The sequence below is a fragment of the Balearica regulorum genome, chromosome 20, assembly GCF_011004875.1.
Source record: "Balearica regulorum gibbericeps isolate bBalReg1 chromosome 20, bBalReg1.pri, whole genome shotgun sequence".
NCBI classification, from domain to species: domain Eukaryota; kingdom Metazoa; phylum Chordata; class Aves; order Gruiformes; family Gruidae; genus Balearica; species Balearica regulorum.
The window spans coordinates 2,924,453-2,950,377 of NC_046203.1; the positions used below are offsets into that span (position 1 = coordinate 2,924,453).

The 25,925-nt window shown below is 50.2% G+C and overlaps 3 protein-coding genes across 7 annotated transcripts in view; 1 reads left to right on the forward strand and 2 right to left on the reverse strand.

Moving 5' to 3' along the window:
* The window catches only part of KCNT1 (potassium sodium-activated channel subfamily T member 1), an 88,589-nt gene extending 83,963 nt beyond the window's left edge, over nt 1–4,626 (reverse strand). For all 5 annotated transcript variants that reach the window (XM_075772346.1, XM_075772350.1, XM_075772344.1 and 2 more), the window contains exon 1: nt 4,437–4,626. In XM_075772346.1, the coding sequence (XP_075628461.1) occupies nt 4,437–4,579 (143 nt within the window). In that variant the 5' untranslated portion in view covers nt 4,580–4,626. The remainder of the gene's footprint in view (nt 1–4,436) is intronic.
* An 8,964-nt stretch (nt 4,627–13,590) lies between these two features.
* B3GALT9 (beta-1,3-galactosyltransferase 9) lies at nt 13,591–15,342 on the forward strand. The gene is made up of 2 exons (XM_010300415.2): nt 13,591–13,794; nt 14,242–15,342. The coding sequence occupies exons 1-2, from the start codon at nt 13,591–13,593 to the stop codon at nt 15,340–15,342; spliced, it is 1,305 nt and encodes a 434-aa protein (XP_010298717.2).
* Nucleotides 15,343–16,950: 1,608 nt separating this feature from the next.
* PSMD5 (proteasome 26S subunit, non-ATPase 5) lies at nt 16,951–25,073 on the reverse strand. Its single transcript, XM_010300414.2, has 10 exons — nt 24,851–25,073; nt 24,509–24,653; nt 23,716–23,829; nt 23,137–23,265; nt 22,278–22,387; nt 21,710–21,852; nt 21,042–21,233; nt 20,102–20,211; nt 19,297–19,437; nt 16,951–18,799 (listed from the first exon to the last, which is right to left on the reverse strand). The coding sequence occupies exons 1-10, from the start codon at nt 25,042–25,044 to the stop codon at nt 18,542–18,544; spliced, it is 1,536 nt and encodes a 511-aa protein (XP_010298716.2). The 5' UTR covers nt 25,045–25,073; the 3' UTR covers nt 16,951–18,541.
* Nucleotides 25,074–25,925: the final 852 nt, after the last annotated feature.

Consider the following 25,925-nt stretch of genomic DNA (forward strand, 5'->3'; position numbering starts at 1 on the left):
GTGTTCAGCACTTGGGAACCGGGCGTGGAGGTCAGGAAGAGGTCGCTGATGGAGAGCTGGGAGGATTCAAATAGATGCTGTAAATATTTTTGCAGAGTAGAAAGAGCCTTGAGCACAGGCAATGACCTACTTTGCTGTTCTCCAGCGAAGGGTGACCCAGCCATGCCAGAACCCAACGGCAGTTTCTAAGGAGGGCATTCGGCATGCTGGGGGTCCTTTGTTAAACAGAATAGCAGGGGTGGTGGTGTCCCAAAACCTCTTCCACTGGCCCCGGTGTGCTGGTGGGCGCTCTCTGCGGCAGCACGACCTGCTGACAGCCCTCTCAAGCCCTGGATTTCAAACTCCTGCCAGAGCCGCGTGCTTCCCTTTCCTAATCAGCTGAGGAAAACAAGAGCAGGATTCCTTCTTATCTCTGCTACATAAGCACTCTGAAAATACAGGGTGTTTGGCCCTGTAGTTTTATGGCTCCCTATTGCAATTTCTCCTGGAACAGCGAGGCCAGGATCCCCACGGGCAGCCAGAGCAACAGTTGTTGCAATCCACAAGGCTGATTTTTTGGAAGCTGATAAATGCCTAAGCCAGTAATCTTGCCTGGAGGAACTGGTTATTAATTAGCTACAGAGTCTGGTTCAGTGCAAGCTCTGCCAAAGAAGCATCTGCCCATTCATTCCCAGAAAATGGAAAACTTAAGAGACAACAACAGGCTCTCAGCTGCAGGGACCATCCTTGTGCTAACTAAGAGTCCGTTGGATACACCTGAAGTGTAGCAGGAGAAGCCACGGCAGAGTCATCCTGGCTCTGGATGAGTGTTCACACGGAGCGAGAATCCAGTTTAATCAATGCTTTTTTCTTTGCTTTTATTTTTTTTTTTAATCACATCCCCCATGGATTCAGATGAACTTTCCCAAGTTTTCTCACACAGACACAGCCCTGGGAACCCATCGATCACCTCGGGTTCAGCGAGGACAGCATCACTTGCTGTGATTTCTGGGGCCAAAAAGTACCATCGGTCCTGGCTGCCCACTCAGGTGGGACTGAGGACAGACCCCACCGTAGCACAGCCCCTACCAAACCAAGCCCTCTGCAGCTGCCACTCCACAAGCACATCCAGAGCTGCCACGCCACCAGCGCTCACAGGTCTCTGCTTGCTGCTCTCCAGCCCCCAACCTCGGCTTCTCAAGCACTTGCACTGGAGCAGCCGCTCCAGCTGGGACCCACCTTCCCTCCACATCCCGCTCCCAAATCCATGGCAAGGTACCCGAACTCGCCCTGCTCAGCACAGGACTTGTACTGTTTACTCCAAGTATAAACAGCGTCGCTGAACCTAAGCAGAGCGGCGCAGTCCAGCAGACAGACTGCTCTCCCCTAAGGGACATTAAAAACAGACATGAAAAAAGCCACGTACGTCTAATGGAAAGACGTGATCTTCCTAAGCAGCTTCTCCAGGTATCATCATGCATGTTGTCGTCTTTCATCTTTTTCTTCTTAAATGAGCCATAGTAGCGGGAGGTAGCGGATGGAAAAACCAAGTCTCCTCTCGCACGTCCCTGCTTCTCCTGTAGGTCCCCTTACTTGTGCAGGATATTTTTGTGTGAGTTCTTCCATATGGCGCCTCATCCATCACTGCTTCGTCCCAGAGTGCCCTTACATGGGCACGGCAGAGGAAGCAGAGCTGCTGGCCAGAGGAAATCCTGTATTCCCCTAAATGACAGACTAGCTCCTTGTACAAACATTTACCCAGATTTCCCACGAGGTAGGAAAGTAAAATTTAGGCTATTTGTACCCTCTGGGTGCCAGAAGTGTGTATTTACTCTCCAAACATACTTTCAAGTGCTTTCAGAGTTAACCCCTTGCTTTCTGACTGGAAGGGACTTCCAGGACCATTGTCCCCTTATAAAGAGGGCCAGGAGAAAGCACACAGACATTTACACACACACCTCCACACTCAGGCCACTGAGAAGATGGAATTTCTCTTCAACAGCTTGTAAGCCATCTCTAGATTTGCTAAGCAAGGGGGTAATTGAGGCTTCCAACTATTTTAATGGAGCCAGCCCAGCTGAAGTCCCCTGGAACATTTAGCAGAAGACACGCTGAACGTGTTATACATCTCTGCTGCTCAGATATATTCTGGCTCTCACATCCTTGACACACACCTCTGGTGACAGGTCTGCTTGTCTGCCATCACACCTACAGCTATGACTATATGCCTGGAAGCACGGAGCGGAGACAAGCTGAGGAGCCCGCGTAGGATTCCCGAGCCCGGGTCTCCCCCGGAGACTGCGCACCCATCAGACACAAACCCCACGTCAGACACGGGCAGGGTGCTGCCTGCACAGCCCTTTCAACTGAACAGAGGTAAAACCCACAGGAGGTGAGGAGGAAACTCTCGTGCCAACCGGCTGAGTGATAGCAGGTTGTTAAATGTGGACGATCATCCACTGAAAGGGGATGCGCACCCCCAGACCAGGCTGCAGAAGAGGAAACCAAACAGCAGATTCACCAGCGGGCCCCTGGGATCATGTACAGGGGGAGACGGTGCCTGTTGCTCTGCCTGCTCCTGCACGTTTCTTTTAGCCATTTTACAACAATCGTCTTCTGCTTCTTCAGCTGAACAGCACTGAAAAAGTGCAGTAGAGATCCAGGCTGCTCCGAGCTGGTGCTGGGGAAACAGGCAGCTATGGGCAAAGCGGCCGAGTCCTGAGGGCTCCAGCCAGCTTGTTCAGCATCTCCGGAAGGGCAGAGGCAGGCGAGACAAGCACCGAAAGCAATGGTATTTCAACCTCTCTGGAGGCAAAGGGGGTTAGAGACACACTGAGCTGTATAATAATAATTAGAAAACACAGCTCTTCTAGTCAGATCGAAAGAGACAGAGGAGAAGACCTTTGGACAAGGATTTTGTGTTTGTGCATTAGATGAGGATAAATGACCCCGAGCAGTACTGCAGTCTAAGTAATAAGGAGCAATAACTGCTGGCTGAGCTGAGCAACTCATCATTTTCCTGTAACATTGGAGCCTGAACCCTCCGCAAGCTACCATCTCTAGCCCGATCTCTGATCTCCCCGCACACACAGACGCGTTCGATAACCTCCTCAAGGACGTCATTTCTGCAAACACACCAAGTACAGCTGCAGAATGAGGAAATCGGGTGTGGCGAAGGCTCCACAGCCCCCCTGGCATGCCCAAGGCAACCGAGGCGTTCTTCGGAGTTAGGTGGTCCTGGTTCCTGAGGCACCGTGGTGCCCTGGACGCATTGGACATTGTGCCTCTGACAGAGAGGACAGTGGGGAAATGATGAGGGACTTAATCCCAAGAAGCAATATTCAAGGATTTTACCAATTACCCAGTCAGTGGCAAAGTACTGAAAGTTAAAGAGCTCATCGAATAGACTGTTCCTTCGTTTTCCATCTAGGCTTTTAGGAATAAAAGATGGTCTCCCGAAATCATAGCGAGCAGATGTCAACATAAAAAACCCCAGCTGAGCAGCCCAGGGCACAAACCCAGCCAAGGTCCTTATCTGCCAAGAATTAATTGATACACACGCTTCATTTGCTCATTTCAGCTGACATCTGATGAGTGTGACAGTCAGAAGAGCCACACAAGTAAATATAATCATGATAATATAAAGGAGTTATCAGGAAAAGCTGGGATACTTCAGCAACAAGCACTCGTCCCCTTGTGAGACACGTCTGCTGCTGCCCGGGCACCAGAGGACAGTGGCGTCGGGTCCCCGTGATCCCCTCTGAGCAGCTCTTCGCTGCTACACCGCAGCCCCTCCCTCGTACTGGACATTATAACTTCGGCATAAAAAGAGCCTAAAGCTGGAGCGTGGGGCGTGATGCCCCAGGAAAATGCAGCCTTTTTGCCTGCGTGCATTTTAGTGCTCCGGCTTTGGGGTGGCTTCAGGGCTCGGCCAAACCAGCTCCTCTAAAACACCGCCTGACCCGCACACCACGGAGCACGGCCTCCATCCGTGCCAGGCACGACAGAGGGGCAGCATCGACCCTTTTCCCAGGAAGGGTATAACTGGGAACAAACAACTCGGGGATCTCTTGAGCATCCCCTGCCCCCGTCGGCCTCCCACTCCCCCGCTCCCAAGGCGACGCTGCCCAGAGGGGAGTTCGCGGGGGACCCCAGCCAGGCCTGGAAGTGTTGCAGAAACTTTCTTCCAGGCTCGGGGCATGGCAAGGGCGGTGGGAACGTGGGGCGAGGGTGCCGCTGGGCCCGGTCCGGCTCCCCCCGGGGTCCCGGCGGCGGCGAGGTCCCTCCTGGCGCGGCCGTCGGGGAGGGAAGGGGGTCCCCTCGGCTCTGCACGCCCCGCGGCTCCCCACGACGGCGGCAGGGGCAGCCCCCGGGGACACCCCCCCCACCCCGACACCCGCGGACCGACCCCCCCGCTGGCAGCCCCCGGCCCCGCGCCGCGTCCCGCCGGCGGGTACCTGTGGGCGCTGCCATCGTCGTAGACGAAGGAGCGGTTGGTGTAACACTCGGTGCAGACGGCCCCGCCGGCCGCCCTGCCTTCCGCCGGCCCCGCCGGCTTGTAGATCCCCTGCAGGCTCCGCTCTTCGCCCGAGAAAGGCATCAGCGAAGCGGCGCGGGTGCCCGGAGAGCCGAGGCGGAGCAGAGCATGGGCGCCCCGCGCTGCCGGCCGCGGGCAGAGCCACAGCCGCCGTCCCGCTCCCGCTCCCGGCCGCCCATCACGGCGCGTCCCGCCGCCGCCGCAGCAGCAGCCCGCGGGCCGGCCGGGCGCTCGGCATCCCGGGGGATGAGGCGGCCGCCGCGGGGGAGCCCGGCGGGGCGCGGGGCAGCAACAGGTGCCGGAAAGTTGCGGGGCGGGAGGGGCGGGATAGCACCGAGCGGGAGCGGGAGGGGGGGGGGGGCTGCCCTACGCGCACCGGCGGAGCGGCGCCGCGGCGGCCCCGCTCTCCTCCTGCCCCTGCCCGCCCTGGCTGCGGCGCTGCCCGCCGAGGCAGCCCATGGCGCGGAGCGGCAGCCGCCACCCCGCTGCTCCCTCCGCCGCCGCCGCCGCCGCCGGCCCCCGCCGCTGCACCACGGCGCCCCCTGCCGCCCGCGCCGGCACCTGCCGCGCCCCCCGGGCACCGGGCCGTGAGCCCCCCCCGGCACCGCACCGGCTGCCCAGGGCACGTCCCCGCGCCCCGCCCCGGCCTCTCCCCGCACGCTTCCCCCGGGGGGCTTGGCTTTCCTTTTTATTTCTTTTTTTAATAAATTTTTATTTTACTTTCGACTAGCCCTATAAATATTTGCGTTGAGCGCTGCTGCTGCGCGTTGGGGTCGTGCCGAAAGCCAACGGGCCGGCCGAGCCCCGGCCTGCTGGGGAATTCCTCTGCCGTGCTGCGCGGCTGGGCCGGGGAGCATTGATCTTCCAGGGGGGCCCTGCTGCAATAACACGGCCCCACCCCAGGGAGAGCTGGAAACGAGCCGGCCGCCTCCGGAAAAGGGTCCAAGGTGCCTTCTCTCCCCTCGAAGTTGAGCCCCGTGGATGCCGCATGCCAAGGGTCAGGAGGTGCCATCCGTAATGATGCGACCAAGCCCAAAGTGCCCCAAAGCTGCTGCTGCTGCCCGAGCTGCGTCCCCCGCCCGGGGCGGCTGGATGCGAGTCGCTGCAAACAGAGCGGCCTCCTCGCAGGCTCCCACTGCGCACCCGCGACTCAACGCTGGCTCAGGGCCGGCCATACAGCCCATGAGGCAACAGAGCCCCAGGAGCAGTTCCGCCCCAGCTCCGGCACGCTCCTCTCCTTTTCACTTCTTTTTTATTTCTTCTCCAGAGAGCACGCTGTTGCACGGGCACTGGGGAGTTCACCATGAGCCGATCTGCAGGATCCCGGGGCTGCCCGGGTGAGCAGAGCTGCCCAGCGAGGCCCGTTTATCATGAGGGAAACGCTCCCACAGAAACACGGTGGCCAGACAGCCCCGTGCCTTCTGCAACGCTCCTCTGCCACCTCAGTCACCCAAAGCCCGCTTCAGTCAGACCCCAGGGGAGGGTGACGCCATCCGGGCCAGGAGCTCGCTGCTTCCAGAGCGGTGATTTCTCTCCGATAGCTCCAGGCAGCCCCTGCCCCAGGCAGCCCCCCACCCCCTGCACCCAGGAGCCCCGGCCCTCGCGTGATGCATCGGCACACGGTGCCCGTTCGCTGCCGCAGCCTCCAGCTCCAAAGGAAGGTGCCCACTCAGATGCGCTGGGGTTTACGCTTCTCACTAGGACCGGAGACTTTGTTTCTCCCACAGCATCTCTTCCTCCTCCTCTCTCTCCATATGGACTCTCCTACACTAGGAGTCATTTGAGAGAAAAGCAATTAATACTCCCCGTGCAATCCATCCGTGTGATGCTTCCCGACCCATCATGCTTTTAAGTAGGAAAGTTATTCTTCATTCACTAATTGCCTCACATTATCGGGTGCGAAATGTTAACGTGCAGCTCTGTGAGGAGAGGGGTGGGTGGCACAGCAGCGTATTGACATGCTAGGTGATAACACAGGCGTGGAGGAGGAATTATTTAAAACAGTTACGGTGGGGGTGGGGACAGTGAGAAAAGAGAAATGAGAAACGAAAGAGAAAGAGCCAGAAGGAGAGAACATCCCCACCCAAATGCTGCAGCTCCAGCAGTAAGGTTGGCCCGGTCCCACCCTCCCTCCACCCTGGCGCTGCCACCGGCGATGGACCGGTCACGGAGCTGTGCCTGGAAGGGCGCTGGTGCCTCCCCGTCCCGCGGCAGAGGTCCGGCTGCTGGGCACAGGGACAAACCGTCCCGTTGATGGCACTTGGTGGGATCCCACATGAGAAAGGAGAGCTCCTGCCTGGGGACCGCTCCCGGCTCCGGCACGGATCAGCCACGCTGGACTTTGCGGCCTTTGCTTCGTCTCCTGCTGAATGGGTACAAAAGGATCCTCCATAACAAACCACTTTACAACCTGTAGATAACAGAATAAAAAGCAAAATACTTTCCTTCCTCCCCCATCAGTTATTGTTTTCTTGCCCTGCTATTATTTATTTCAGGGCATAGTGTGTATCGTAAAACACGGAATGACCCCGGGATGGGGTTTATTTGACATTGACTGTTGTGGGATCAGTGTCAGCCCCCCGGCTGAACTTGCTTGTTCTTCCTCTGCCGTTTGGCAGAGCACACTCTGACTTCGTCCTAACTCCAGGTAGGAGCCCTGACCTCCAGGGAGGCATTTGGGGATGCTGAGATCACCACATCTCCCTCCTTCAGTACTTCTTTCCTGTGGCTTCCCCACACACCACCTCGCTCGTTAGTCAGCTGCACTCCCTCCTCCTAACGAGGATTTGTCTGACTGCAGTTTCCAGCCGTGGCAAAGCCTGCCTCTTCCCACTAGATTGAGTCTGCTTTTATCCTGCGTTTTCTCCCCATGAAAACATACTGCAACACAAAACACCTCTTCCTTTTTTTTTCACAAGAAGCAAGGCAAGCTGAGTGCTCTCCCTCCTCCCCAAGGCATTTCCTGCAGCCTTCAGGTAATTTTGGGGCCTCTCTTCACACTCTTCCTTTTCCACCTGCTCATCTGAGCACTGACCACGGATGCTGCCCTTCCCCTCTACTCTTCCAGGATCAATAGTAGTAAAATTCTCTTTTCTTTGGAAACTCTTTTAGGTCTTTCGGGTCCCAGCCAGCACTACCACGTGATAAAGACTCTGTCTTCCCAGCTGCCGTGATTTAACATGGTCTTTCATCGTCAATGTATTGCAAGCACTCGGCCCCTCAGCCCCCGAGACGCTGCAGGATCAGGCAGGGTGCTGTGGGTACCTGCTCGGGGCTGTCACACCTGCCCCGCACTCCCAAAGCCAAGGGGGGAAGGGGGGGGCAGGGCAGTGCTCTCAGCAAAGGCACCGGTCCGTATCTTGGGGCACGGATCTGGCTGTGCTGGTCCCCCCTGCCTTCAGCTGCAGCGCTCACCGAAACGCCAGTGATTCTACAAGTCCTTATTTCCCAACAGTTGTCTTATTAACAAAAAGTAAAATTAACCAGGATTTCATGTGCCTACTGCGACACCGTGCCTCCTCCTCTCGACCCCCACAGCCCCCACGGCTCTGCTGGGGACCCCCTTCAGCACCCCGGCATTCCCCTCCGCACCCCGGAGCAAGCGAGCACGTGGCCCACGGGACCATCTCCCGCCCGGGCAGGGAGCGTGCAGCGCCAGGGAGCGGAGCCATCCAGGGATGCCGAGTGCCCCACGCTCGGCCATGTGCTCTACGCGCACGCACAGGAGCTCTCTGCAGCAGAGCCAGGCTCGGGGAGCGGCACTTGTGTGGGGCTCCCGGGAGAGACAAACCCCTGGTCTGTGACCCCCAAGGGCCACGCGCGGGGAAGGCACGGTCACCCCCGGCAGATCACGGCCCCGGCTGCCCAAGGAGAGGCACGGCATGGGGCAGCAGAGACTCAACTCTGCTGTGTCTGAGTCTGGGAGAGCAATAAATAAATCTGTGGGAGGGAACGGTGGGGATGAGTCAGAGGCAAGAGGGAGAGAAAGTCAACCGAGGAACGCATTACCCAAGTCCAGCACACTGCGGTGCTCCCGGAGCCGAGCGAGGATGCGTGTCAGAGGGTGTCCTTGTCCTGCTCGAGCTCCCTGATAACCCCCTGCCAGAGGGTGACAAGGACAGCCTCACCACCGGGAGCCTTGGCCACGGCTGGGGGCTGCAGCCCCCTCCTCATCCCTGGGGCACCTCCAGCTCCGCAGGGCTGGAGCGCAGCGGGATCCATCCAGCACCGCGGGACCCAGAGAGGATGGGCTGGGGCATTGCACGAGCCCCAGGACCCGCACTCGGTTCCTGTTTCCCTCCACGACCTCGGGCAAGCTTTGCATTTTTGGGTACGGCACACGCAGACGTACGTGCAGACCCACCGACCCCAGGGGAAGGAGCTCCCCAGAAAGAAGCAATGCCCCAGCTTGCTGCAGCTACAGCACGGCCGTGGAGTCAGGCACGGCAACGCCTGATCTGCTCCCAATTGCAAATGCTGTCAAAGCGCAGACCGAATTTAATCAAGGTGGATCTTGATTCGAGACTCAAACGCTTCGGCTGTTGTGCGCGTCAAATTAATTTCACGTGAAATCTAGATTTGACAAGCAGAAATACAGCCTGCGCCTAACTTCAGGGAATGAAAGCGCAAGGCAAAGTAACCCGCATGGCACACAGTGAAAGTTAATAACGAGGGGAAAACTTCTGGCCCGCTGCAAAACAGGCAACTTTTCTGTCAAGCTGACATCTTGGCAGAGAAACAACCTCTCGGGAACCAGCTTGGCCCAAGGGCTGGGGCCCCGTGGCCTCGCAACTCGACATTTTTCCCAAGCTCATGCTCTCCCCGTTCAGCTTACCTTTAGCTCCGTATTTCTGAGGCTGAATGCAGCACTGACAGCACGCACAGAGGGTTTAAGCTGTCTTTATCGAGAAACACAGTGGTAGTTAGTTGTCAAAGCTGTCGTTAAACTCAAGAAGTAATAATCAAACACACCCATACAAAAAGATTGAGCTCTGTAACTCCGAGACTGATGTATGCAAAGAAAAAATGAATGCTAGGAGCTCGGCTATAAAAACATGTTTTTAACCCAGTCAACTGAGCCATTAAATAGGAAGAAAAGACACCCTCGTTAGCGTGCCAGGAGTGGCCAATCTGTCTCGTGTGTCAGCACTCGGGTTTGTTGGATTGTTTTTAAGTTTTCTACTTACGTTTAACAGCTGAAGGAATGCTAAATACCAAAACCCAAACGAAACGCACAATGCGTAACTTTTACAAAGCCTCCTCTTCCATCATCTCCCAAGCCTCACGGAGAACTCAAGGTGAAGAATTGCCTGCAAGAGCTGAATCATATCTTTAAGCAAAAACATTGCTATTAGGTGACTAAGACCAAAACAATTGTCTCTATTTATTGCAACGGATGCTGTTATTAAAAACCAGACAAGCCCCTTCCCAGCCCCTTGCGCTGTCGGGTCTGCGTGTGCTGGTGAAACGCTGCAAGAAGCAGGTTGGAAACAGAGGGGACCCTTTGGGCAGGGTCCCAAACACGGGGAAGGTGCTCTGTGCCCCCAGGAGCATCCCGGCTGGGGACCTGGCAGACCGCTGTGGCCGAAGGAGGATGCCTTGTGACACGGGCCATCTCTGACCCTTAAAATAAGACAAGTGGCCGCACGAGGAACGCCTCGTGGAAAGAGGCCGTTGTGCGAGGAGAACCGCCTGCCTACGGGCGGGCTATGCAAACAGGATCTGGCGCATCTCTGGAGCGGTTGAGCGAAGGTTTGAAAGCCTGAGGGAATCAACCCGGCTTTTGGGAAGGGCCTGGGAGCAGGGGGACCGTGGTGGGGACGGAGAGGGACATCCATCGTCCAGGGAAGGACAGCGTGTGGCACAGAGTGACCGCACGGACATCTGGGGCAGGCAGAGCTTGGGCTTTTATACTTGAGCAAATTTTCATTGGAAAAAACAATTTTCACTGTCTTTCCCCCAATAAACCCCGTCCACCCGCCCTCGCCTCCACCACTGCCTGAGAACGGTGCGTCATCCAAAGCCTTCGCATTTTCATGAAGCGGAGTCAAGCAGAACTGAAACAAGTCGGGCTCCGCTCCCCCCTTCCAAATGTTCACAGCGTTGGGAGGGAAGCCAGGAGACTTTAAGAGACATTTGAAGAAGCTGCGGGTAAGGCTGCTCCCCTGCAGCACAGCTGCCCACCCCGGGCTCCTCCGGCTCGCCAGCATCCCCCACCGCCCTGCGGGCATGTCTGCTTTCATCTTTGGGTACCACGGGAGTTCAGGGCCCTGTCCTCTCTGAAAAATCAAACTCAAACAGCCTTCAGTCTAAACACTCGCTGCTCGTATGGGAGGTCAAGTTGTCTACAGCGTTATTGGTACATCCCTGCTCCCGTAATGAGGTTTGCTTGGACACAAAGTTTAAGGAAAATGTGAAAATATTGTACATAAATTATAGCCCTGTGGCTGAGAAAAACCTGCTGTCTCGGTGTGTTTCCCTAATTGACACCCACAAGATTTTTCAGGGTTTAAGCGAAGCTGTAAGAAGAGCAGTCCTTTCCCCAGACTGACCTGACCTCAGCCACTCTGGGGTCCTGAATTCACTCTTCTTCTGGAAACTCCTGGATCTCACTGGGAGCGAGGTTTTCTCTCGATGTGTTTGACTTTACCCATCTGAAAAGCGAGATAAGGTCGTACATAAGCTGCTGTGCGTTACGTTTGCCTGAAGCCCGGGTTTTAAAGGCGACGGAGGGATCACCCCCAGGCAAACTCCCTGGAGCCGAGGGGCTTTGTGGTGCTCCCGGAGCAGTTCTTTTACCTTTCAGCAGTCTTTTCATTTCTGTTCCTCAGCTTTCTCCCAGCGGGACCCATCCAGGCTCTTCGGATAAACAAAACCCCAGGTCCAAGAGCTGCCCGCGCCCCAGCTGTGGTTGGATAGTGTTAATCTTATATACGCGATATCAGCGACCGTTTGAAGTTCCTGCTGCCACCACAAAGCAGTGCTAAAGAAATGACTTCAGAAGTACTGCAAGCACCACGCTGTGCGTAATTGCAACAGGGATGATACACATGTGGGTTTTATTATTATTCTAAAAACGCACAATTGGGAAAGCCAATATTTTTAATGGAAGTGGTTTCAAATGCTAGTATTTATTTGCTTATTAAATGGTTTAGCTGGAGACAAAGCATCTTCAAAGGAGGAATTTTTTTTTTTTCCCAGAATGGGTATCTGGGGCTATAGTGCTACACTATTATACATGAAAAATATTTCCTTATTAGCTTTTTATTTCAGAGAACACATTTAACTGACACTTCCCGTGCTGACAGCTTGCCAAGCTTCAAAGCACATCTTCTGCAAGGATTACAATGATCGTGAGGCTGGTCCAGATGAAGCTGCGGCCCAGCTGACACACAAGCTTTGTGAAAGGAGTTTTTCCCATTTTTGGAGAGCCTAAAGCCGAGGTCCGCGTTGGGAACCACACGCTATGTGTGTTTGGGCCGTCTTTCAGAGGGGCGTGATGTCACTTCCAAGCTGTGACCACATTTTGGGGACCTGGTTTCTCCTGTAATTCCAGCTGCTCCCTACATCAGCGCGGATTTCCCAAAACGTGTGGGAAAGATCTCCCCACACTACCACAGACCCAGGGACAGGCGCTGGGAGAGCTGAGGGGCTCAGCCAGCGCTGGGGGATTAACCCTTGGTCACCCCAAGTCAGAAATCAAAGCTCTTCTCCACCTCCCTGGGACTTTGGGCTGATACAGGCTCCCCGAAGGATGCTTCAGGGAGGATTGCAACAGTCAGAGCATCACACTCTTGCAAGGCACACATCTAAGGCAAACCACAGCAACGCTGCATTCTCCTTACGCCTTTTCACCCAAGGACGCAGTAACAGAAATGCACCCTTACCTATGAGAAAGGAAAAAAAAATAAATCACGATCTCTCTGCTCTGACATGGAGGCTGGAGTTCCCACACTTGTGCTGATGAAGGCTGACACCTCCCATCACAATTTGCCCACCAAACAGCATCGTTACCACCATCCGCGCCCTCCCCAGGGACCTGCAAGCCCCTCTGCCCCCTCAGCGCTCCGCGGGCCCCACAGCTCGCAGACCTGCTGCCAAACCCAACTCTCACCCCCGCTGACACCTCCATCCTGTTTGTGGCGTCTTTGGCACTTCCCCCTCCAGCACTTCCAGTCCCCTGCGGCTCCCCAGCCCAGGCAGCTCCAGCGCAGCCCGCGGCCGCGCCAACATCAACATGCGGAGACTCCGGCGCAGCCAAGGCCACCGCCGACGGCAGGAGCCTGCCTGGAGGTAGATCACCGCAGCTCTTCGCCAGGCCGTGCAGCCACCACAAAAGCATAAACGCATACAGTCATTTAAAGCCACGGGGTGACGCTGTGCGGACAGAAAGCAAAGCACCATCCAACACAGCTCGTTGCGCTTCACAGCCTTGCTTCAGTACGTGGATGCTGGAGGGGCAGGAGGGAGGGGGGGACACACACACCGACACACCCCCCGGGGTCCTGGCCATGGGCCCTCCAGCTGAGCACCTTTGGCACCTCCTGCTTCGTGCCCGCTCCCGGGGCCCATCGAACACGCGCTTGGCACTCAACGGTGCCCTGTGTCCTCAGCTCCAGGAGCAATCAAGAGAGCAAAGCGAGGTGCCTCGCCTGGAGCGGGGTCACAGCTCCATCCCTGCAACCCCAGCACGGGGAAAGCCTCTTCGTACCCGTGTCCCTGCTCAGGCCGCTCCCCACGTGCTAGGGACAGCCTGGCCCTGCCGTGCCCACGTACTTGGGTGTCCCCACGTCCACGGGGACCCCACACAAGGCAAACCCATAGGTTCATACACCAAACCTCCATCTCAGGAGAAGCAGAGCGCTCAGTGCAGGGGTCAACCACCCTGGACAGGGCAAACACCACCAAAATGGCACAATTGTAAAAAACCAAACCCCTGGAAAAACCGCAATAAACTGGCAGACCTAGCGCAGCTTCGCAAGAGTACCAAGGCACCTGTTTTATCGAGTAAGCCCAAGCAGTTGTCTCAGAAATTAATAACAGGAAAGGCTAGGGTTTTGCTTGCTTTGTGTTCTATGCAGCTGCAACACGATCGTTCCCCGGGATCGTCTTTCCTCCCGCAGGCAGGTGAGGTGGAAACCACCATCTCTGGGTACTGGGCAGTAACGGGATCCTGCAGACCCAGATACAGACGCTGCCCCGTAAGTCTCTGCCAGGGAGAAACTGCCTCCGCCGTGAACGCAGACCCTGCTGCAGGGAGAACACCCACTGCCATGCAGGTAAGTGCTTCGGCTCGGTGCTCTGGGACAGCAGGGATAACGGCTTTCCCTTCGGCTTCTTACCCTGCTGGGCTCCGCAAGGTGCTGTCAGGCCAAGTACTAAAGGCTCTCCTCTGAGGACACGTTAACACTAGCATCTCAGGCTTTCAGTAACAGGTTAAAAACAGTCAGAAAATACTAATAGTGAGTTATTTTTCCAGTATTTCCACACATGGATGCGCAGAGAGAGACCTTCTAAACTAGAGCACGGTAATGTCCTCAGCTTGGGAGCTTGCTGTGCTTCAAGAAGCGGGGTTGCTTAGGTTTCTAGTAGGAAAAGAGCCTTACACTAAAAGATCATGGTCTAAAAGTCATTATTCTGTTTTACGTGAATACATTATAAAATGCAGGAAAGTCTTTCTGTCCTAGTAGCAAGAGAATTCAGTGTCTGTGTCTTCCCTTTCCCAGCTGACACTCTGCAGGCTCCGGACTCACCAGTGGTGCTTCATTCTCTTTAATGTCTTGCTTTTCCACGTGCTGCTTTTTGGAGCAGATTTACTGGAGGAATACTTCCTGCGGTCACTACCTCTTTCTTACACCGACGCAAAGACTCTCGAAATCAGGGAGAGAGCCAAGAAGCTAGATATGGATCCTCTAAAGGCCAATCTCTCTTACACTGTCAGCAGTTCAGCAACATGCTCCTATCAAGAGATATTTTTGCTCATTCTTGTCTGCAGTAGCCCAGAAAACAGGACAAGGCGCAACGTGATCAGGCAGACATGGGGCAACGTGACAGACGCCAGAGGTTATGCTGTCCTTACTCTGTTTGCTTTAGGAAAGCCGGCTTCAGTAACCACCCAGCTAGAGATCAATGATGAGTCTCAAAAGCACAGAGACATTATCGAAGGCAGTTTCATCGATTCCCCTGAGACGCAGACACAGAAGGTGTTGATGAGCCTGGAGTGGACGGTGACTTTCTGTCCCCATGCACGGTATATTCTTAAAACAGACGAAAACATGTTTGTCGGTATTCCAAGTCTGGCTGGGTACTTGCTTAGCCTAACACAGCTAGAGGACATTTACATGGGGAGGGTCATTCATCAAGGAGTGCCCGACAGAGACCCCCAAAGCCCTGGCTTTGTTCCCATCCATCACTACTCAGAAGAGTTCTACCCAGATTACTGTGACGGAAGCGCTTTCGTCATGTCCCAGGACGTTGCTCGCAAGGTGTACGTGGCCGCCAAGGAGGTGCCAGTTTCAGTGCCCCCCGATATCTTTGTTGGAATCTGTGCTAAAAAAGCTGGCATCGCTCCCATTCACAGCTCCCGGTTTTCTGGGGAAAAGCACATCAGCTACAATCGATGCTGCTATAAATTCATTTTCACCTCTTCCAACATGAGAGAGGACGAGTTATTTAAAGATTGGAAGGAAACAAGCGATAAGAAGGATTGCTCGTTGCTGGAAACTTACTACAGTCTGGTGTCCTGCAAGGTTTTGACCTATATTGATAAGTTTAAACAGTTTAACTTAGAAAGAATAAAAAATGAGGTTCTTCATTTTGTTGATTAAGATTTAATTTTTCTGAAGGAAGTCTGCATTTTCTTTTACCAGCTATTTTGTCTTGTTAACATTCAATAATAACAATCCCTCAAAGTTAGCTCTCTTCCCTTCAACAGCAAACAAATTCTCAATGCTATAGTGTTAAAGCAGCAAGAGAACGGATGCATTCTAGCTACGTAAGTACCTACAAGCGCATGCATACAAGCAAAAAATGAGTATTCCAAGAAACTTTATCTGTATCCAGCGTTCTCCAGACTTTTGAAGTCCTCTACTTTATGCCAAAGCTCCTTCTGCATTTTATCCGAGTGAGGCATCACCTGCTTCCAAAGTATTTTCTAACAAAGGGGAATCTTTCCATCCACCAAAGGGAGCCACTTCTGAGCAGCCTGTTTTACAGTACCGTGAAACTACAGAGCAGCTTGGAGTGGGAACAGACATTGAACCACTGTGGGAATTGCTTGGGTAAACAGCCCGGGGACATTCCAGGCAAGAAACCGAACTTAGCTGTTAAAGACTCTTGTACTTTGGTCAGTCACGGCATCAGAGAACACTGACACAAGCAGCTCAACACCGTACCATTATGCTGGAGAGCAGCACCAGCACTGAAGTCAGAACAAATTCACCAGCGCGCTGGTAACACCAACCTTATTCAAAGTGTAAAAACCCCCCAAATTAGGAACCAGCCACAGAGCACAAAACCCACTCGTCCCTGCATCCTCCAGATAAACTCTTCCGTGTCAGCTCTTTCAGCAGCAGAAAGACCAGCTGGACAGACTGGTTCTGCAATCGTGACAGAACCACGTGGGCTTTGTGGGCCCCATCTACCCTTCCTGCTGGGACTGAAGAAATGGGAGGTGTGCCCCGAAGGACCCACAATTCCCAAGCACCAGGTTATGCTGCTTGTTAACCGGGGTCAAGTGAGATGAGCTTTAGTCTGGGGTTTGTTTTGTGTTTTTTTTTTAAACCAAGTTTAGCATGTTACCCCACTTCTCATGCTCCCTAACTCCATTTCTGGTTTTCCCTCAATTATCTCCACCTGTTACTTCACAGAGGTGGGAGGACAGACACCACACTTCATTTTTTCCATTGTATATAAGATACAGCAGCAGCATGTGAATCATACGGCAATATACAGGATAGGTAGGGAACTACACGTGATTAATAAGGAGTGTCTGATCAATTAATGGGAATGTTGAGCTCAAAGCTCAACAAAATAAAGCATATGTGCATATATAAAAAAATCCCCTTGTTTGGCATCTCTGTGTATTCTAAAATATTGTATTTGGCAAATGCACCACGCAAAGCAGATGCTAAAGACTTAGCACACAGAGTAGCCTTCAAAAGCAACAGCTGAAAACACACATGGAAGAGACTCATGAATTGCAGAAAAGGTTTATATATTCATTTCTTTTACTGAGATTTTAGTATATGGCTCATACAGAGCTACCAGTGCACAAAGCCACCTAAAATAAAGCTGAACTGTCCAATACAAGTGCAAACTAAGGACTTCTATACTCTCTTTCACTTCCTTTTTAGTGCTTTCATGTTTTTTCTGGATGCAGGATTCATGAAGCTTCTGTGCTCTCTCCGTTCACAAACGAGACACTGTGTACTGCATTTCTCACTAGCAGATGTTTATTATGCACACCTAGGATGAAAGTGGTAGCAGTAGCATAATGTTGGATGACAAATTTTGTACATATTAGATCATAAGCAACAAGGCAGATCATCTGCATTCAGAAAGCGTCTTACATATTAAGGGATCTTCCCCAACTACCCTGCTCCTCTGTGCCCACTTTGACCCCTCGCCAGCCATTTTTGGCAGGCAATGCCATCACCTCTGCTGCAGATCAAAGCCACTGCGAGCCAAAAAAAAAATAAAAAAATAAATTCCTGCATGACTAGATTCTTCTGCTTCATCTGGCAGAGTGGGGACACAGGGCAAGTACTTTGCACAGAGGTATACCTGACTTGACACACTACTAAAATAAGCCCCAAAGTAGAAATTTCATGTTTTATTATGCTCCCCCACAGCTATTCCTCAGATTTGTTTCTTAGGTCCTCAACAAAAATAATGTAAACCTTTTGTATAAAGTACATTGTGGTCTCTGTTTATGGACAAAGACACATTGCATCACTAGTGTCCAGCTAGTCTTGCATCTCTTCCGAAGCTACCTGACCATCTTCAGAGGAAGATGCTTTGTAAGAACGTTGTAAGATACTACCTTTCCATACTCCTAATTCAGTTTATGCCTAAAGGCATGAACATGAAAGCTTTAGGTTCTTAACCCCTTGCTTCTAACTCAGGCAACTGAAGTCATACTTTTTTTAAATAACACTTAAAATTAAAAAATTTATCTCTGTTAAAAAATAGTGTAAACAATTTAAGATTTGGTTCTGAAGTAGACTTGTAGTGCTATAGCTCATGCTCCTTTTGAGGAAGTAAACTGAGCTGCCATACAAAGTCGCAGTCAACAAGGGAGACAAAGCTCCCAATTTGGTTTCATACACTAGAGCGTGCATTTTTTTTTTAAAGGGCTAAAAGCTTTTTTTCATCCTCAGCATAAAATGTAAACAATATTTAGGATTATTTATTCAAGCAAGACTTACATCCAGCAAGTTGAAAATAGCAGAGAATCCAGTTTGTACTCCCTTGTGTGGACAGAACATTACTAGCTTATTCTTACCAACAGTTTCTGACAGAATACAACTGGCTAAAAGAGTATGTTCCATGCAAGTGCCAACTTTGGCAGATATAAAAAAATTTTAAAAAGAGAGAGAAACTATGGCAGCATCTGAGGTTACAAACCTCGAGGTGTTTTGGCGTTTGTTTTTTTTTTAATTGAACAGTGATCTACTGAGAAGAGACGACAGGAACTCCAAACCCAAGAACAGTTTAACTAAACACTGATAATTTCTGTAAAATAAAACACAGCAGTCAGCAGTAGGTAGAGTGCTTACCTCAGTTACTTGTCGCACAACAGTACACGGAGAACTTCTGCCACTACATTCTATGGGAAATTATGCTGTGCCCTTAGAGGTTTTGATTTGCTCTCATGACTCATTTCAAAATAGAGTCAAAGTGCTTCGCATTCCTTTAAAGAGACAATCTAAAGAAACTCCAGGGTGGGGAGTCCTTACACCTTATATCTTAACACCTATTTTGGTAACATGGTTTGCAGGAAGGGGAACCAAGACATCAGTGACATTATTCTGCTCCTTCCACAGCTGTAGTAGAAACGGCCTTAACATAATAAGGGCCTTCACGCAAGTAAGCCCTAAGCCTCAAGTAATACTGATTTCCAAAGATTTCTGCAATTGTTTTAGAGTTTGCAAGCGCCTTAACCAATTCATATTTGGCATCCTTCGAAGCTTTGTCAGGCTCCACGGATCTGTCTACAATGTACTCCACAAACCCTGGAGTGTCGAGCATCAACTTCTGGGCCCATGGTTGATTTGCAATAGCCTAAACATGAAGACAAAAGAGGGGAGGGGGAAACACCTCATTTTAAAAGCCAAAAAAACATTTACGCAAGTAGGCTGTTACACAAATAGTCAAGGAACAGAAAAAATGAAATGGGATATTCATTCTACACAGTAGTGGCACAATCTCCACTCAGATCAAGCGGCAGGGTTTAACGCTGGAAAACAAGTACAGCTCAGTGCTTATCCTTAAAACTTTAAGTGAATTATCACAGCAGTGCCTCTGATATCGAAGTAGCATGCTAGAGCATAGCTGTTGCTTTTTTTTCCTCTCCAATTTATAAGAAAGTAAGTACTACAGACATGACACATCTGCTGCATTATTTAAATGGGGAATTCAAGGGGGGGCACAATGAAAAAGGCCTTATTTCTGACCACTTTAGGGCTTCAACAAGTTTGTGGCATTCACTTTACAAAAAACAGCTGAGACCAAACAGCAATACAATTCACTATGTGATCTTTAAAATCAAATGCACTTACAGTAAATACTCGTAAAGCCCCACAATGGAGATCAGGGAACGGCTGAGTACTGATGCTCCTGAAGAGTTCCAAAGGCTGGCTAGACAAGGATGTGAACCACGATTCAGTCATTCTTAAAAGGTCTTCTGTCTGCTGCTCTGGCTATACACGTCACCGAAATGTACAGAAATGAAAGAGTTTGATTAGGATTATGAAAAGCTTTCAAGTTTTGAGTACATGTTCAATAATTAAGGAAGTTATTTAAAACAAACCGCTAGCAGATTAAACTAATGTAGTTGACAATATAAACTTATTTTCATGAACGAAGAAATGGCCTTCTACATTTCATTTAGTTTGAAGGACAGATTTAAATAAATTGATTTTGATACACAAGATAGCACTGTGCTGGAGTGCAGTCCTGCAAGACAAATGAAAATGGCTTCCTCACTCATTCTGAACTGTACTATTAAAACCAGATCACTGGATCTAAAGAACATACACAGGGATTAGAGCAGTTTGCCACTATCCCTTTAAAGCACAAGAATATTAAGCTGTTTACTCTCCTTCCCTTGCCAATGATGCCTTGTCTTTGTTTTATAAACAGATTTCAGAACACCTGGCTTCTTACAAACAAACTCAAACTTTAAGCAAACAAATAAATCAGGGAACTTCAAAACAGTAAAGTTAATGGCTCAGAATACCAGAAAGCTACCACTTCTACCTAAGCTAGATGCTGCAAAAGGTCTTCACACAATTAGTCAGATACATAATAATCTCATTCTTGGAGATTTAAAAAAAATAAAACCACACACACACACAAACTTACAGGCAAGTAAAGAAGAGATGAAATCGCATCCAAGCATCGAAGCCGTAACTCTGTGGGGGCATTCTTTGCCTGGTGTCCTATTCTGTTTAACAGATTTTGAAATCTACTTCCTTTGAAAATAAAAGCAGAGTGGTTTTAACTAAATTCAGACAGACCTCTACAGGAAAACAGTTACCTGTCAGTTACATTATATTACATTAACTGGTAGAAAGTATTGTATGTTAAACCTGAGAAAGGCAACTTCTTGATCTACTATAATAAAAGCAGTGTACAATTCTCTTTGCTTCATATGGATTTAAGAGACAAATCCAAAGCTTTTATGTTAATTCTCCAGACTATCTGAACATTTCCAAAACAGAAGTTGTGTCACAGATAACTGAGTTATCTTGGGAAGCGTGGACCCTAGTACACTTTTAGTTAGAAATCTTCAATCCCATTCTACAATGCTCCAATAGCTACCTGCTAATACAGATTTTTCACTTAAAAAAAAAAGTTCAGACTACCAGGAGCAAGTCTAGCACCTACTTTGAATCCTCTGAATAGTTTTATATCAAGAGAAACAATGCAGTCTTTACAGAAACCATCATTACATGATAGCTCATATTTTTCTAATCCTGGTGAGAAGGTCATGACATCAGTAGAAACAGGAGGAATCTAAAATAACACAACTACTGACCATTCATATGGTACAGCTCACTAGAAAGGAATAATTCAAGCCATGCTTGTGAAACCAGAATTCTAGCTGCCGGCATTTCACACCGCCATGCCTGACAAGGCAGTTAAACACCTTATCTGCTACAGCACAGCTATTCAGACACCCTTGATTATTAGATAAATAAATACATGTTTCAATTCCTTTTTCTATTACACCAAACCAATTCACTCTTGTATATTATCATATACAGAGAAAGTTTTCTTAAAGAAAAAAACCAATACTAACTAGTTTTCTGTAAAACCTGTTTGCCTTCCACATTTGATCCCAAGATTCCCAGCGTGTCCACAGCCACTCCAATCATGGTCGGATCATGACTTTCTGCCATTTCAAAGACTTTTTCCATAAAGACAGGGTACCGTTCACAGATCTGCTGTGGACTGTCTACAACAGCCAGATTTCCAAAAAATTTAACAAATCCTGAGAGAGCAAGACAAAAAAAGTATTGAGTGGAGGAACAACAACTTTCGCAATGTCAAAATTAACGTAAGATTGTTTCACTGCTAAACTAGCATATTAAATCTGAATACTGTTTGTGAAAGGCATCAGAATAAGGACAGAACTTAGGAACAAACCAGAATTTTGGAAGTTACCTAATTCAGGATGTAACAACTGTCATCTTGAATTCATTAAAAAAACCAGAAAGACTACAGTAATACAAACTTCAAACCCATAGTACAGTCTCTCCAGATCTTACCTGTACTACCACTGTTAACGAGTAATACTATTCATGAATTAGACTGTCCTTCAGCATTTTTTGTGTACATCCAACATACACATACTAATATCCAAAAATTCACATGAGCTTTCAAACTTGAGAGGACTATTAAGCCTCTGTTTAACTCGTTAATAAAAGCAAGCGGTAAACACTGGAAACAAGAAACATGTGATGTAACCTGGTAAATAGAAGCCTGAGAAAGGATCAGACTCTGCACCAACGATGATGTTTGAAATTTTATCGATAATTCCTTGTTGAGCAAGATACTGACGCCCATGTGGAGTATGGGCCAGTGAGGTCACCATCTCTATACACGTAGCTCTGTAACAGACAAACAGTTATTTTGGCCTATTTCAGAAGCACTCAGTGATAAAGAAAAAAGATATTTTTCAACCCTTAAACAAAAAAAACAAACAAACAAAAAAGCAAACTACCCCAACTGTCCAACACTCCTCCAAGCTGAGCTGTCTTACTTTAGGTGTATAGCTGCAAAGAGTTCTAAAGTATTTACATTGCAGCCCAGCATTACAATTATCACAGCATACTGGGGAAACTTCATCTTGGTTCGCAAATTTAAGTATACAGTATTTTACATTCAAGGCTGTTTAAGAAGTAGATAAGGCGTTTTCCTGAAAAGGGCTTCAGGATAAAGACACGCAAACGTGCTTAAAGAGGGCTATTTTAAGACTTAACATCGGTTTTAACAATGGGGGAAAATCTTATTGGCAAAATCACTACGAACATACCTGACCAGCACATCATCTCCAGTCAGCTCTCCAATTAACTCTGATATTAATCCACTGTTTGCACAGTAATTTAATGAATCTGCTGACACCGAAGAAATCTCAACAATTAACTAAATAAAAGCACAGGGGGGGGGAAAAAAGATTGTTTATAAAAACATTATAATATTAACAAATCACAGAAATGGCCAAATACATCTTGTAATGATGACTACCCCTATATATAGATATATAAAATACAGAATTTCATTATGTTTTCATAATTAAGCTAAATGTTTGCCTGAAACAGGTTCATAAGGAGTTTCAAGTTTACAGCACATGCATTTGATTTCTATTCACAGTCATCTTTTCTTCAGAGGATCATTACTGCTATCCCCATTAAGCTCTAGAATGGCTAAATTGCGTTCTCTCTCCTTTGCCATACATATCTAAAGTGACACGCTTGGCATTTCTCTCTGAGTTTCTCCTCACTCCAGACGTGTCAATAGCACTTCACATCCAAAGGTTAAGAGGCTACAGCAGCTATTTTACTTTTACTTCCAGAGAAACAAACATTTTATTGTATCTTTAGAAACTCTGTGTAGACCTTCCAATGCCCTAAGCACCACAAGTTAGAAAATAAAAGATGTAAACAGTACTTCCCACTTTTTTACTGTAAACTGAGAAAGAGAAGTTACGACATTATGTGAGGACCAACAGTGCTGTAGCCTTGAAGAAATGTAGACTGGAAGAAAAGTTTGTAAAGCGGTGATGAATAGGAATTTAAAAGCAAGCCATAAAATCCAGATGTTAATTGAGAACTACAGTCCCAGAGAACTGCAGTATCATGTCATTCAAATGCTAACATTGATCACATTCCTACCTCATATACTCTGTATCGAACAACATCATTTGTTGCCATGACATTTTTCAAGTCACTCAACAAATTGCTCACAAATAAAGCCTCTAAACCATCTTGCGTTTGTGCTATTCTTGCGAGAGATTTGATGGCCTGGAAAAAAAAAAACCAACAACTTATTATAAGAAAGGCAGAAAGAAAAGAAAATCCAAGATGATCTGACTTGGGTTTGCTGTTCTTTACTAACATATTAAATCATGTTACACATCTAAAATTTTAATTGCAGTCCACTTTTCAACAAGAATTACCATGTCATTCAGAAGAGCTAGTTACGGTTACTGTGATCCTAGCATTAAATTCAGATTTATGAGTTCACTTTAGCATTAACAGCTACTGAAAGATAACTGTTCTAGGTAAATTTTCTATCACATCTAAGTAACTTCGGGGCTTAGGACACCTACATGCTTATAACACCTTTCAAGCAACATAAGCTCTCTTTTCTTCAAAGAGGAGAGGCTGTCCTCTCAGACACAGTAGAAAGAGCGCTCTGTGCAGTGTCTACATCAGTTTGTAGAGGAAGAAAAAAAGGAAAGCAATGCTTACCTCTTTAGCCACTGCTATTTTCTCTCCGCCAATGCAATTTATTATTTGCCGTAATAGTTCAGGACTGTTGAGAATTTCTGTAATAGCATCTGAATTTTCAACAATCCTCCCAACCTAAAGATGTGATTAAATAATTATAGAATATAACATTAAAACAAACTTTTTACACTATTAAGGACATTAAAGTACTGGAACAGCTACCCAGACTGACAGAACCACCATTTCTGGAGATACTCCAGACTCAATTGGACAATACCCTGAGCAGCCTGCTGCAAGTTGGCCCTGCTTTTAGCTGGCGGCTGGACCTGAAACCTCTAGAAATCCATTCCAAACTACACTGTTCCACACTTCTGTTCTTTAAAATTAATGCAAAAGGTGTCAAGTTACTACAGCCTATTTCTCTTCAGTATTTCTGTAATATTGTTCAAAGTATCCTGAATATCAAAGTGTTGCTGCTCTTAATTCTTATGGTACCTGCTGTCAGTCCTTGCTTAGAAAGCTTTATCCTGAACATGTAACAGTCCACAATAAATATAAGATTTTCAAGTTACTTCCATCAAGGCATAGTTTTATACATTACGATTAACAGACACATCATAAAGCATTATATACCAACACATCGCACAGTATTTATCCAAAACTGCATGAGAGTGTAAGAGCACAATTCCTGTAGATAACACTTGTAGTACTTTTGTCACAAATTAGGACATGAAACAACAGCAACAGCTTAAGACTAACCCCGCCTGGCTCAAGACAGAACTCTGTCCCCTCCTCCTGGAGGAAAACCCTGTACCTGAGATATGGTGAGGATTTTCACGGAGTCGTCAGGGTGGAAAAGCCCTTTCTGAAGTTCTGCTCTGAGGTTTTGGATCACATAGAGCGGGTCCAGGGCCTGCAGCAGCCTCTCCAGGATGGAAACACACGCAGACACCTGCTCCCTGGGCAGGACGGAGACAAAACCAAGCCTTTCAGGAGGGGGCCACCGCCCGGTGCCCCCAGATCCTCAGCTGTGCCAGTCCCCACCCTGAAGGAGGGCAGGGAAGGAGACGAGGTAGCAGCAGGAGCCACAGTGCTCCGGGGGAAAGGGAGAGGGGAGGCGGCTGGGCCGAGCGAGGCCCGCGGGTCCGCCGCTCACCGGTCATTGACGCTGAGGAGGGCGAAAAGCGCTCCCAGGTGGTCGTCGCTGAGGCGGGCGCGGAGGGCTGCGGGCGGCACGGCCTGCACGGCGAGCCGCAGGGCCCGCAGCTCTTCCAGCGGCAGTTCCCGCCGAGCCGCCCGCTCCAGCAGCTCCACCACCGCCTCCGCCATCTTGGCGCTGCCGGGAAGCATCGCGAGAGCCCACCGCCCCTAGCAACCGCCGCACCGTCACCAGGGGCCCCTTTCGCGTCCGCCACGCCGTAAACAAAATGGCGGGTGCGCCACGCCCCCTCTTGGCTCCACCCTCTTCGCGCTCTGATTGGACAGGCGCCCGAGGGGCGGTGCTAGAGCGGGGTGGGGCCGGTGCAGGGGCGTGGCCCCGGCTGAGGGGCGGGGGGCGCGTGGCGCTGCCCGGTTCGGGGGAAACGGCGGAAAATTGTGTTGGGGGGGGGGGGGGGGGGAACGGGCACTGCCCCCGCCCCGCCCTGCGAGCACCCTGAGCCCGCCCGGGGTCCCGAGAGCAGCCCCCTCCAGGGCCGGGTGTGTGACGGCAGCCCAGCCCGCAGCTGCGGCCGTGGCAGAGCAGCGCCCCGGGCCGGGTCCCGCTGCCCCCCCCCCCCCCCCCCGCTGGTCCCTGCTCAGGGCGGCGGGGACAGCTCGGTCACTTCCCGGTGGGACGCGCTGCGAGCCGGCAGCGGATTTGCTTCCCCACCAGCGGGGGCAAACGTCAGGCTTCTAGGCCGCGGACCCCAGCGGGGACACCGGAGCGTAGCAAATCCGTGCCCGTCACCGTTGTGCGGGGCCTGGGGGTGTTTCACACCTCCCCGGCGCCTCCAGGCAGGCAGCGCGTCTGCAGCGGCTCCACCGCGGGGGAGGCTCCGGCCTCAGCCCGGGCCGGGGCCGCTGCAGGAGCGGTGCCGGGCTGCGGGCGCTGACGCTGTGTTTTCCGAACAGCTCCCCAGAACGGGCAGTAACGTCATCAAGGCATGGCGTGAGGCAGAACGGAGCGCTCCGCTCCTCTGCGGTGCTTGCAGGAGCGTTTTAGGCCCAGCCGCCACAACGGGGGCTCGGGA

What these genes read in the sequence shown, in the direction of transcription:
- B3GALT9 (XM_010300415.2), top strand. Translation starts at nt 13,591, where the DNA reads ATGCAGCTGCAACACGATCGTTCCCCGGGATCGTCTTTCCTCCCGCAG. An exon ending in GAACACCCACTGCCATGCAG is followed by an intron (nt 13,795 to 14,241) that starts GTAAGTGCTTCG and finishes TCCCTTTCCCAG; the next exon opens with CTGACACTCTGCAGGCTCCG.
- PSMD5 (XM_010300414.2), bottom strand. Translation starts at nt 25,044, where the DNA reads ATGCTTCCCGGCAGCGCCAAGATGGCGGAGGCGGTGGTGGAGCTGCTG. An exon ending in ACAGGTTTTACAGAAAACTA is followed by an intron (nt 20,212 to 21,041) that starts GTTAGTATTGGT and finishes TTATTTTCAAAG; the next exon opens with GAAGTAGATTTCAAAATCTG. An exon ending in GGGCTTTACGAGTATTTACT is followed by an intron (nt 18,800 to 19,296) that starts GTAAGTGCATTT and finishes CTTCATGTTTAG; the next exon opens with GCTATTGCAAATCAACCATG.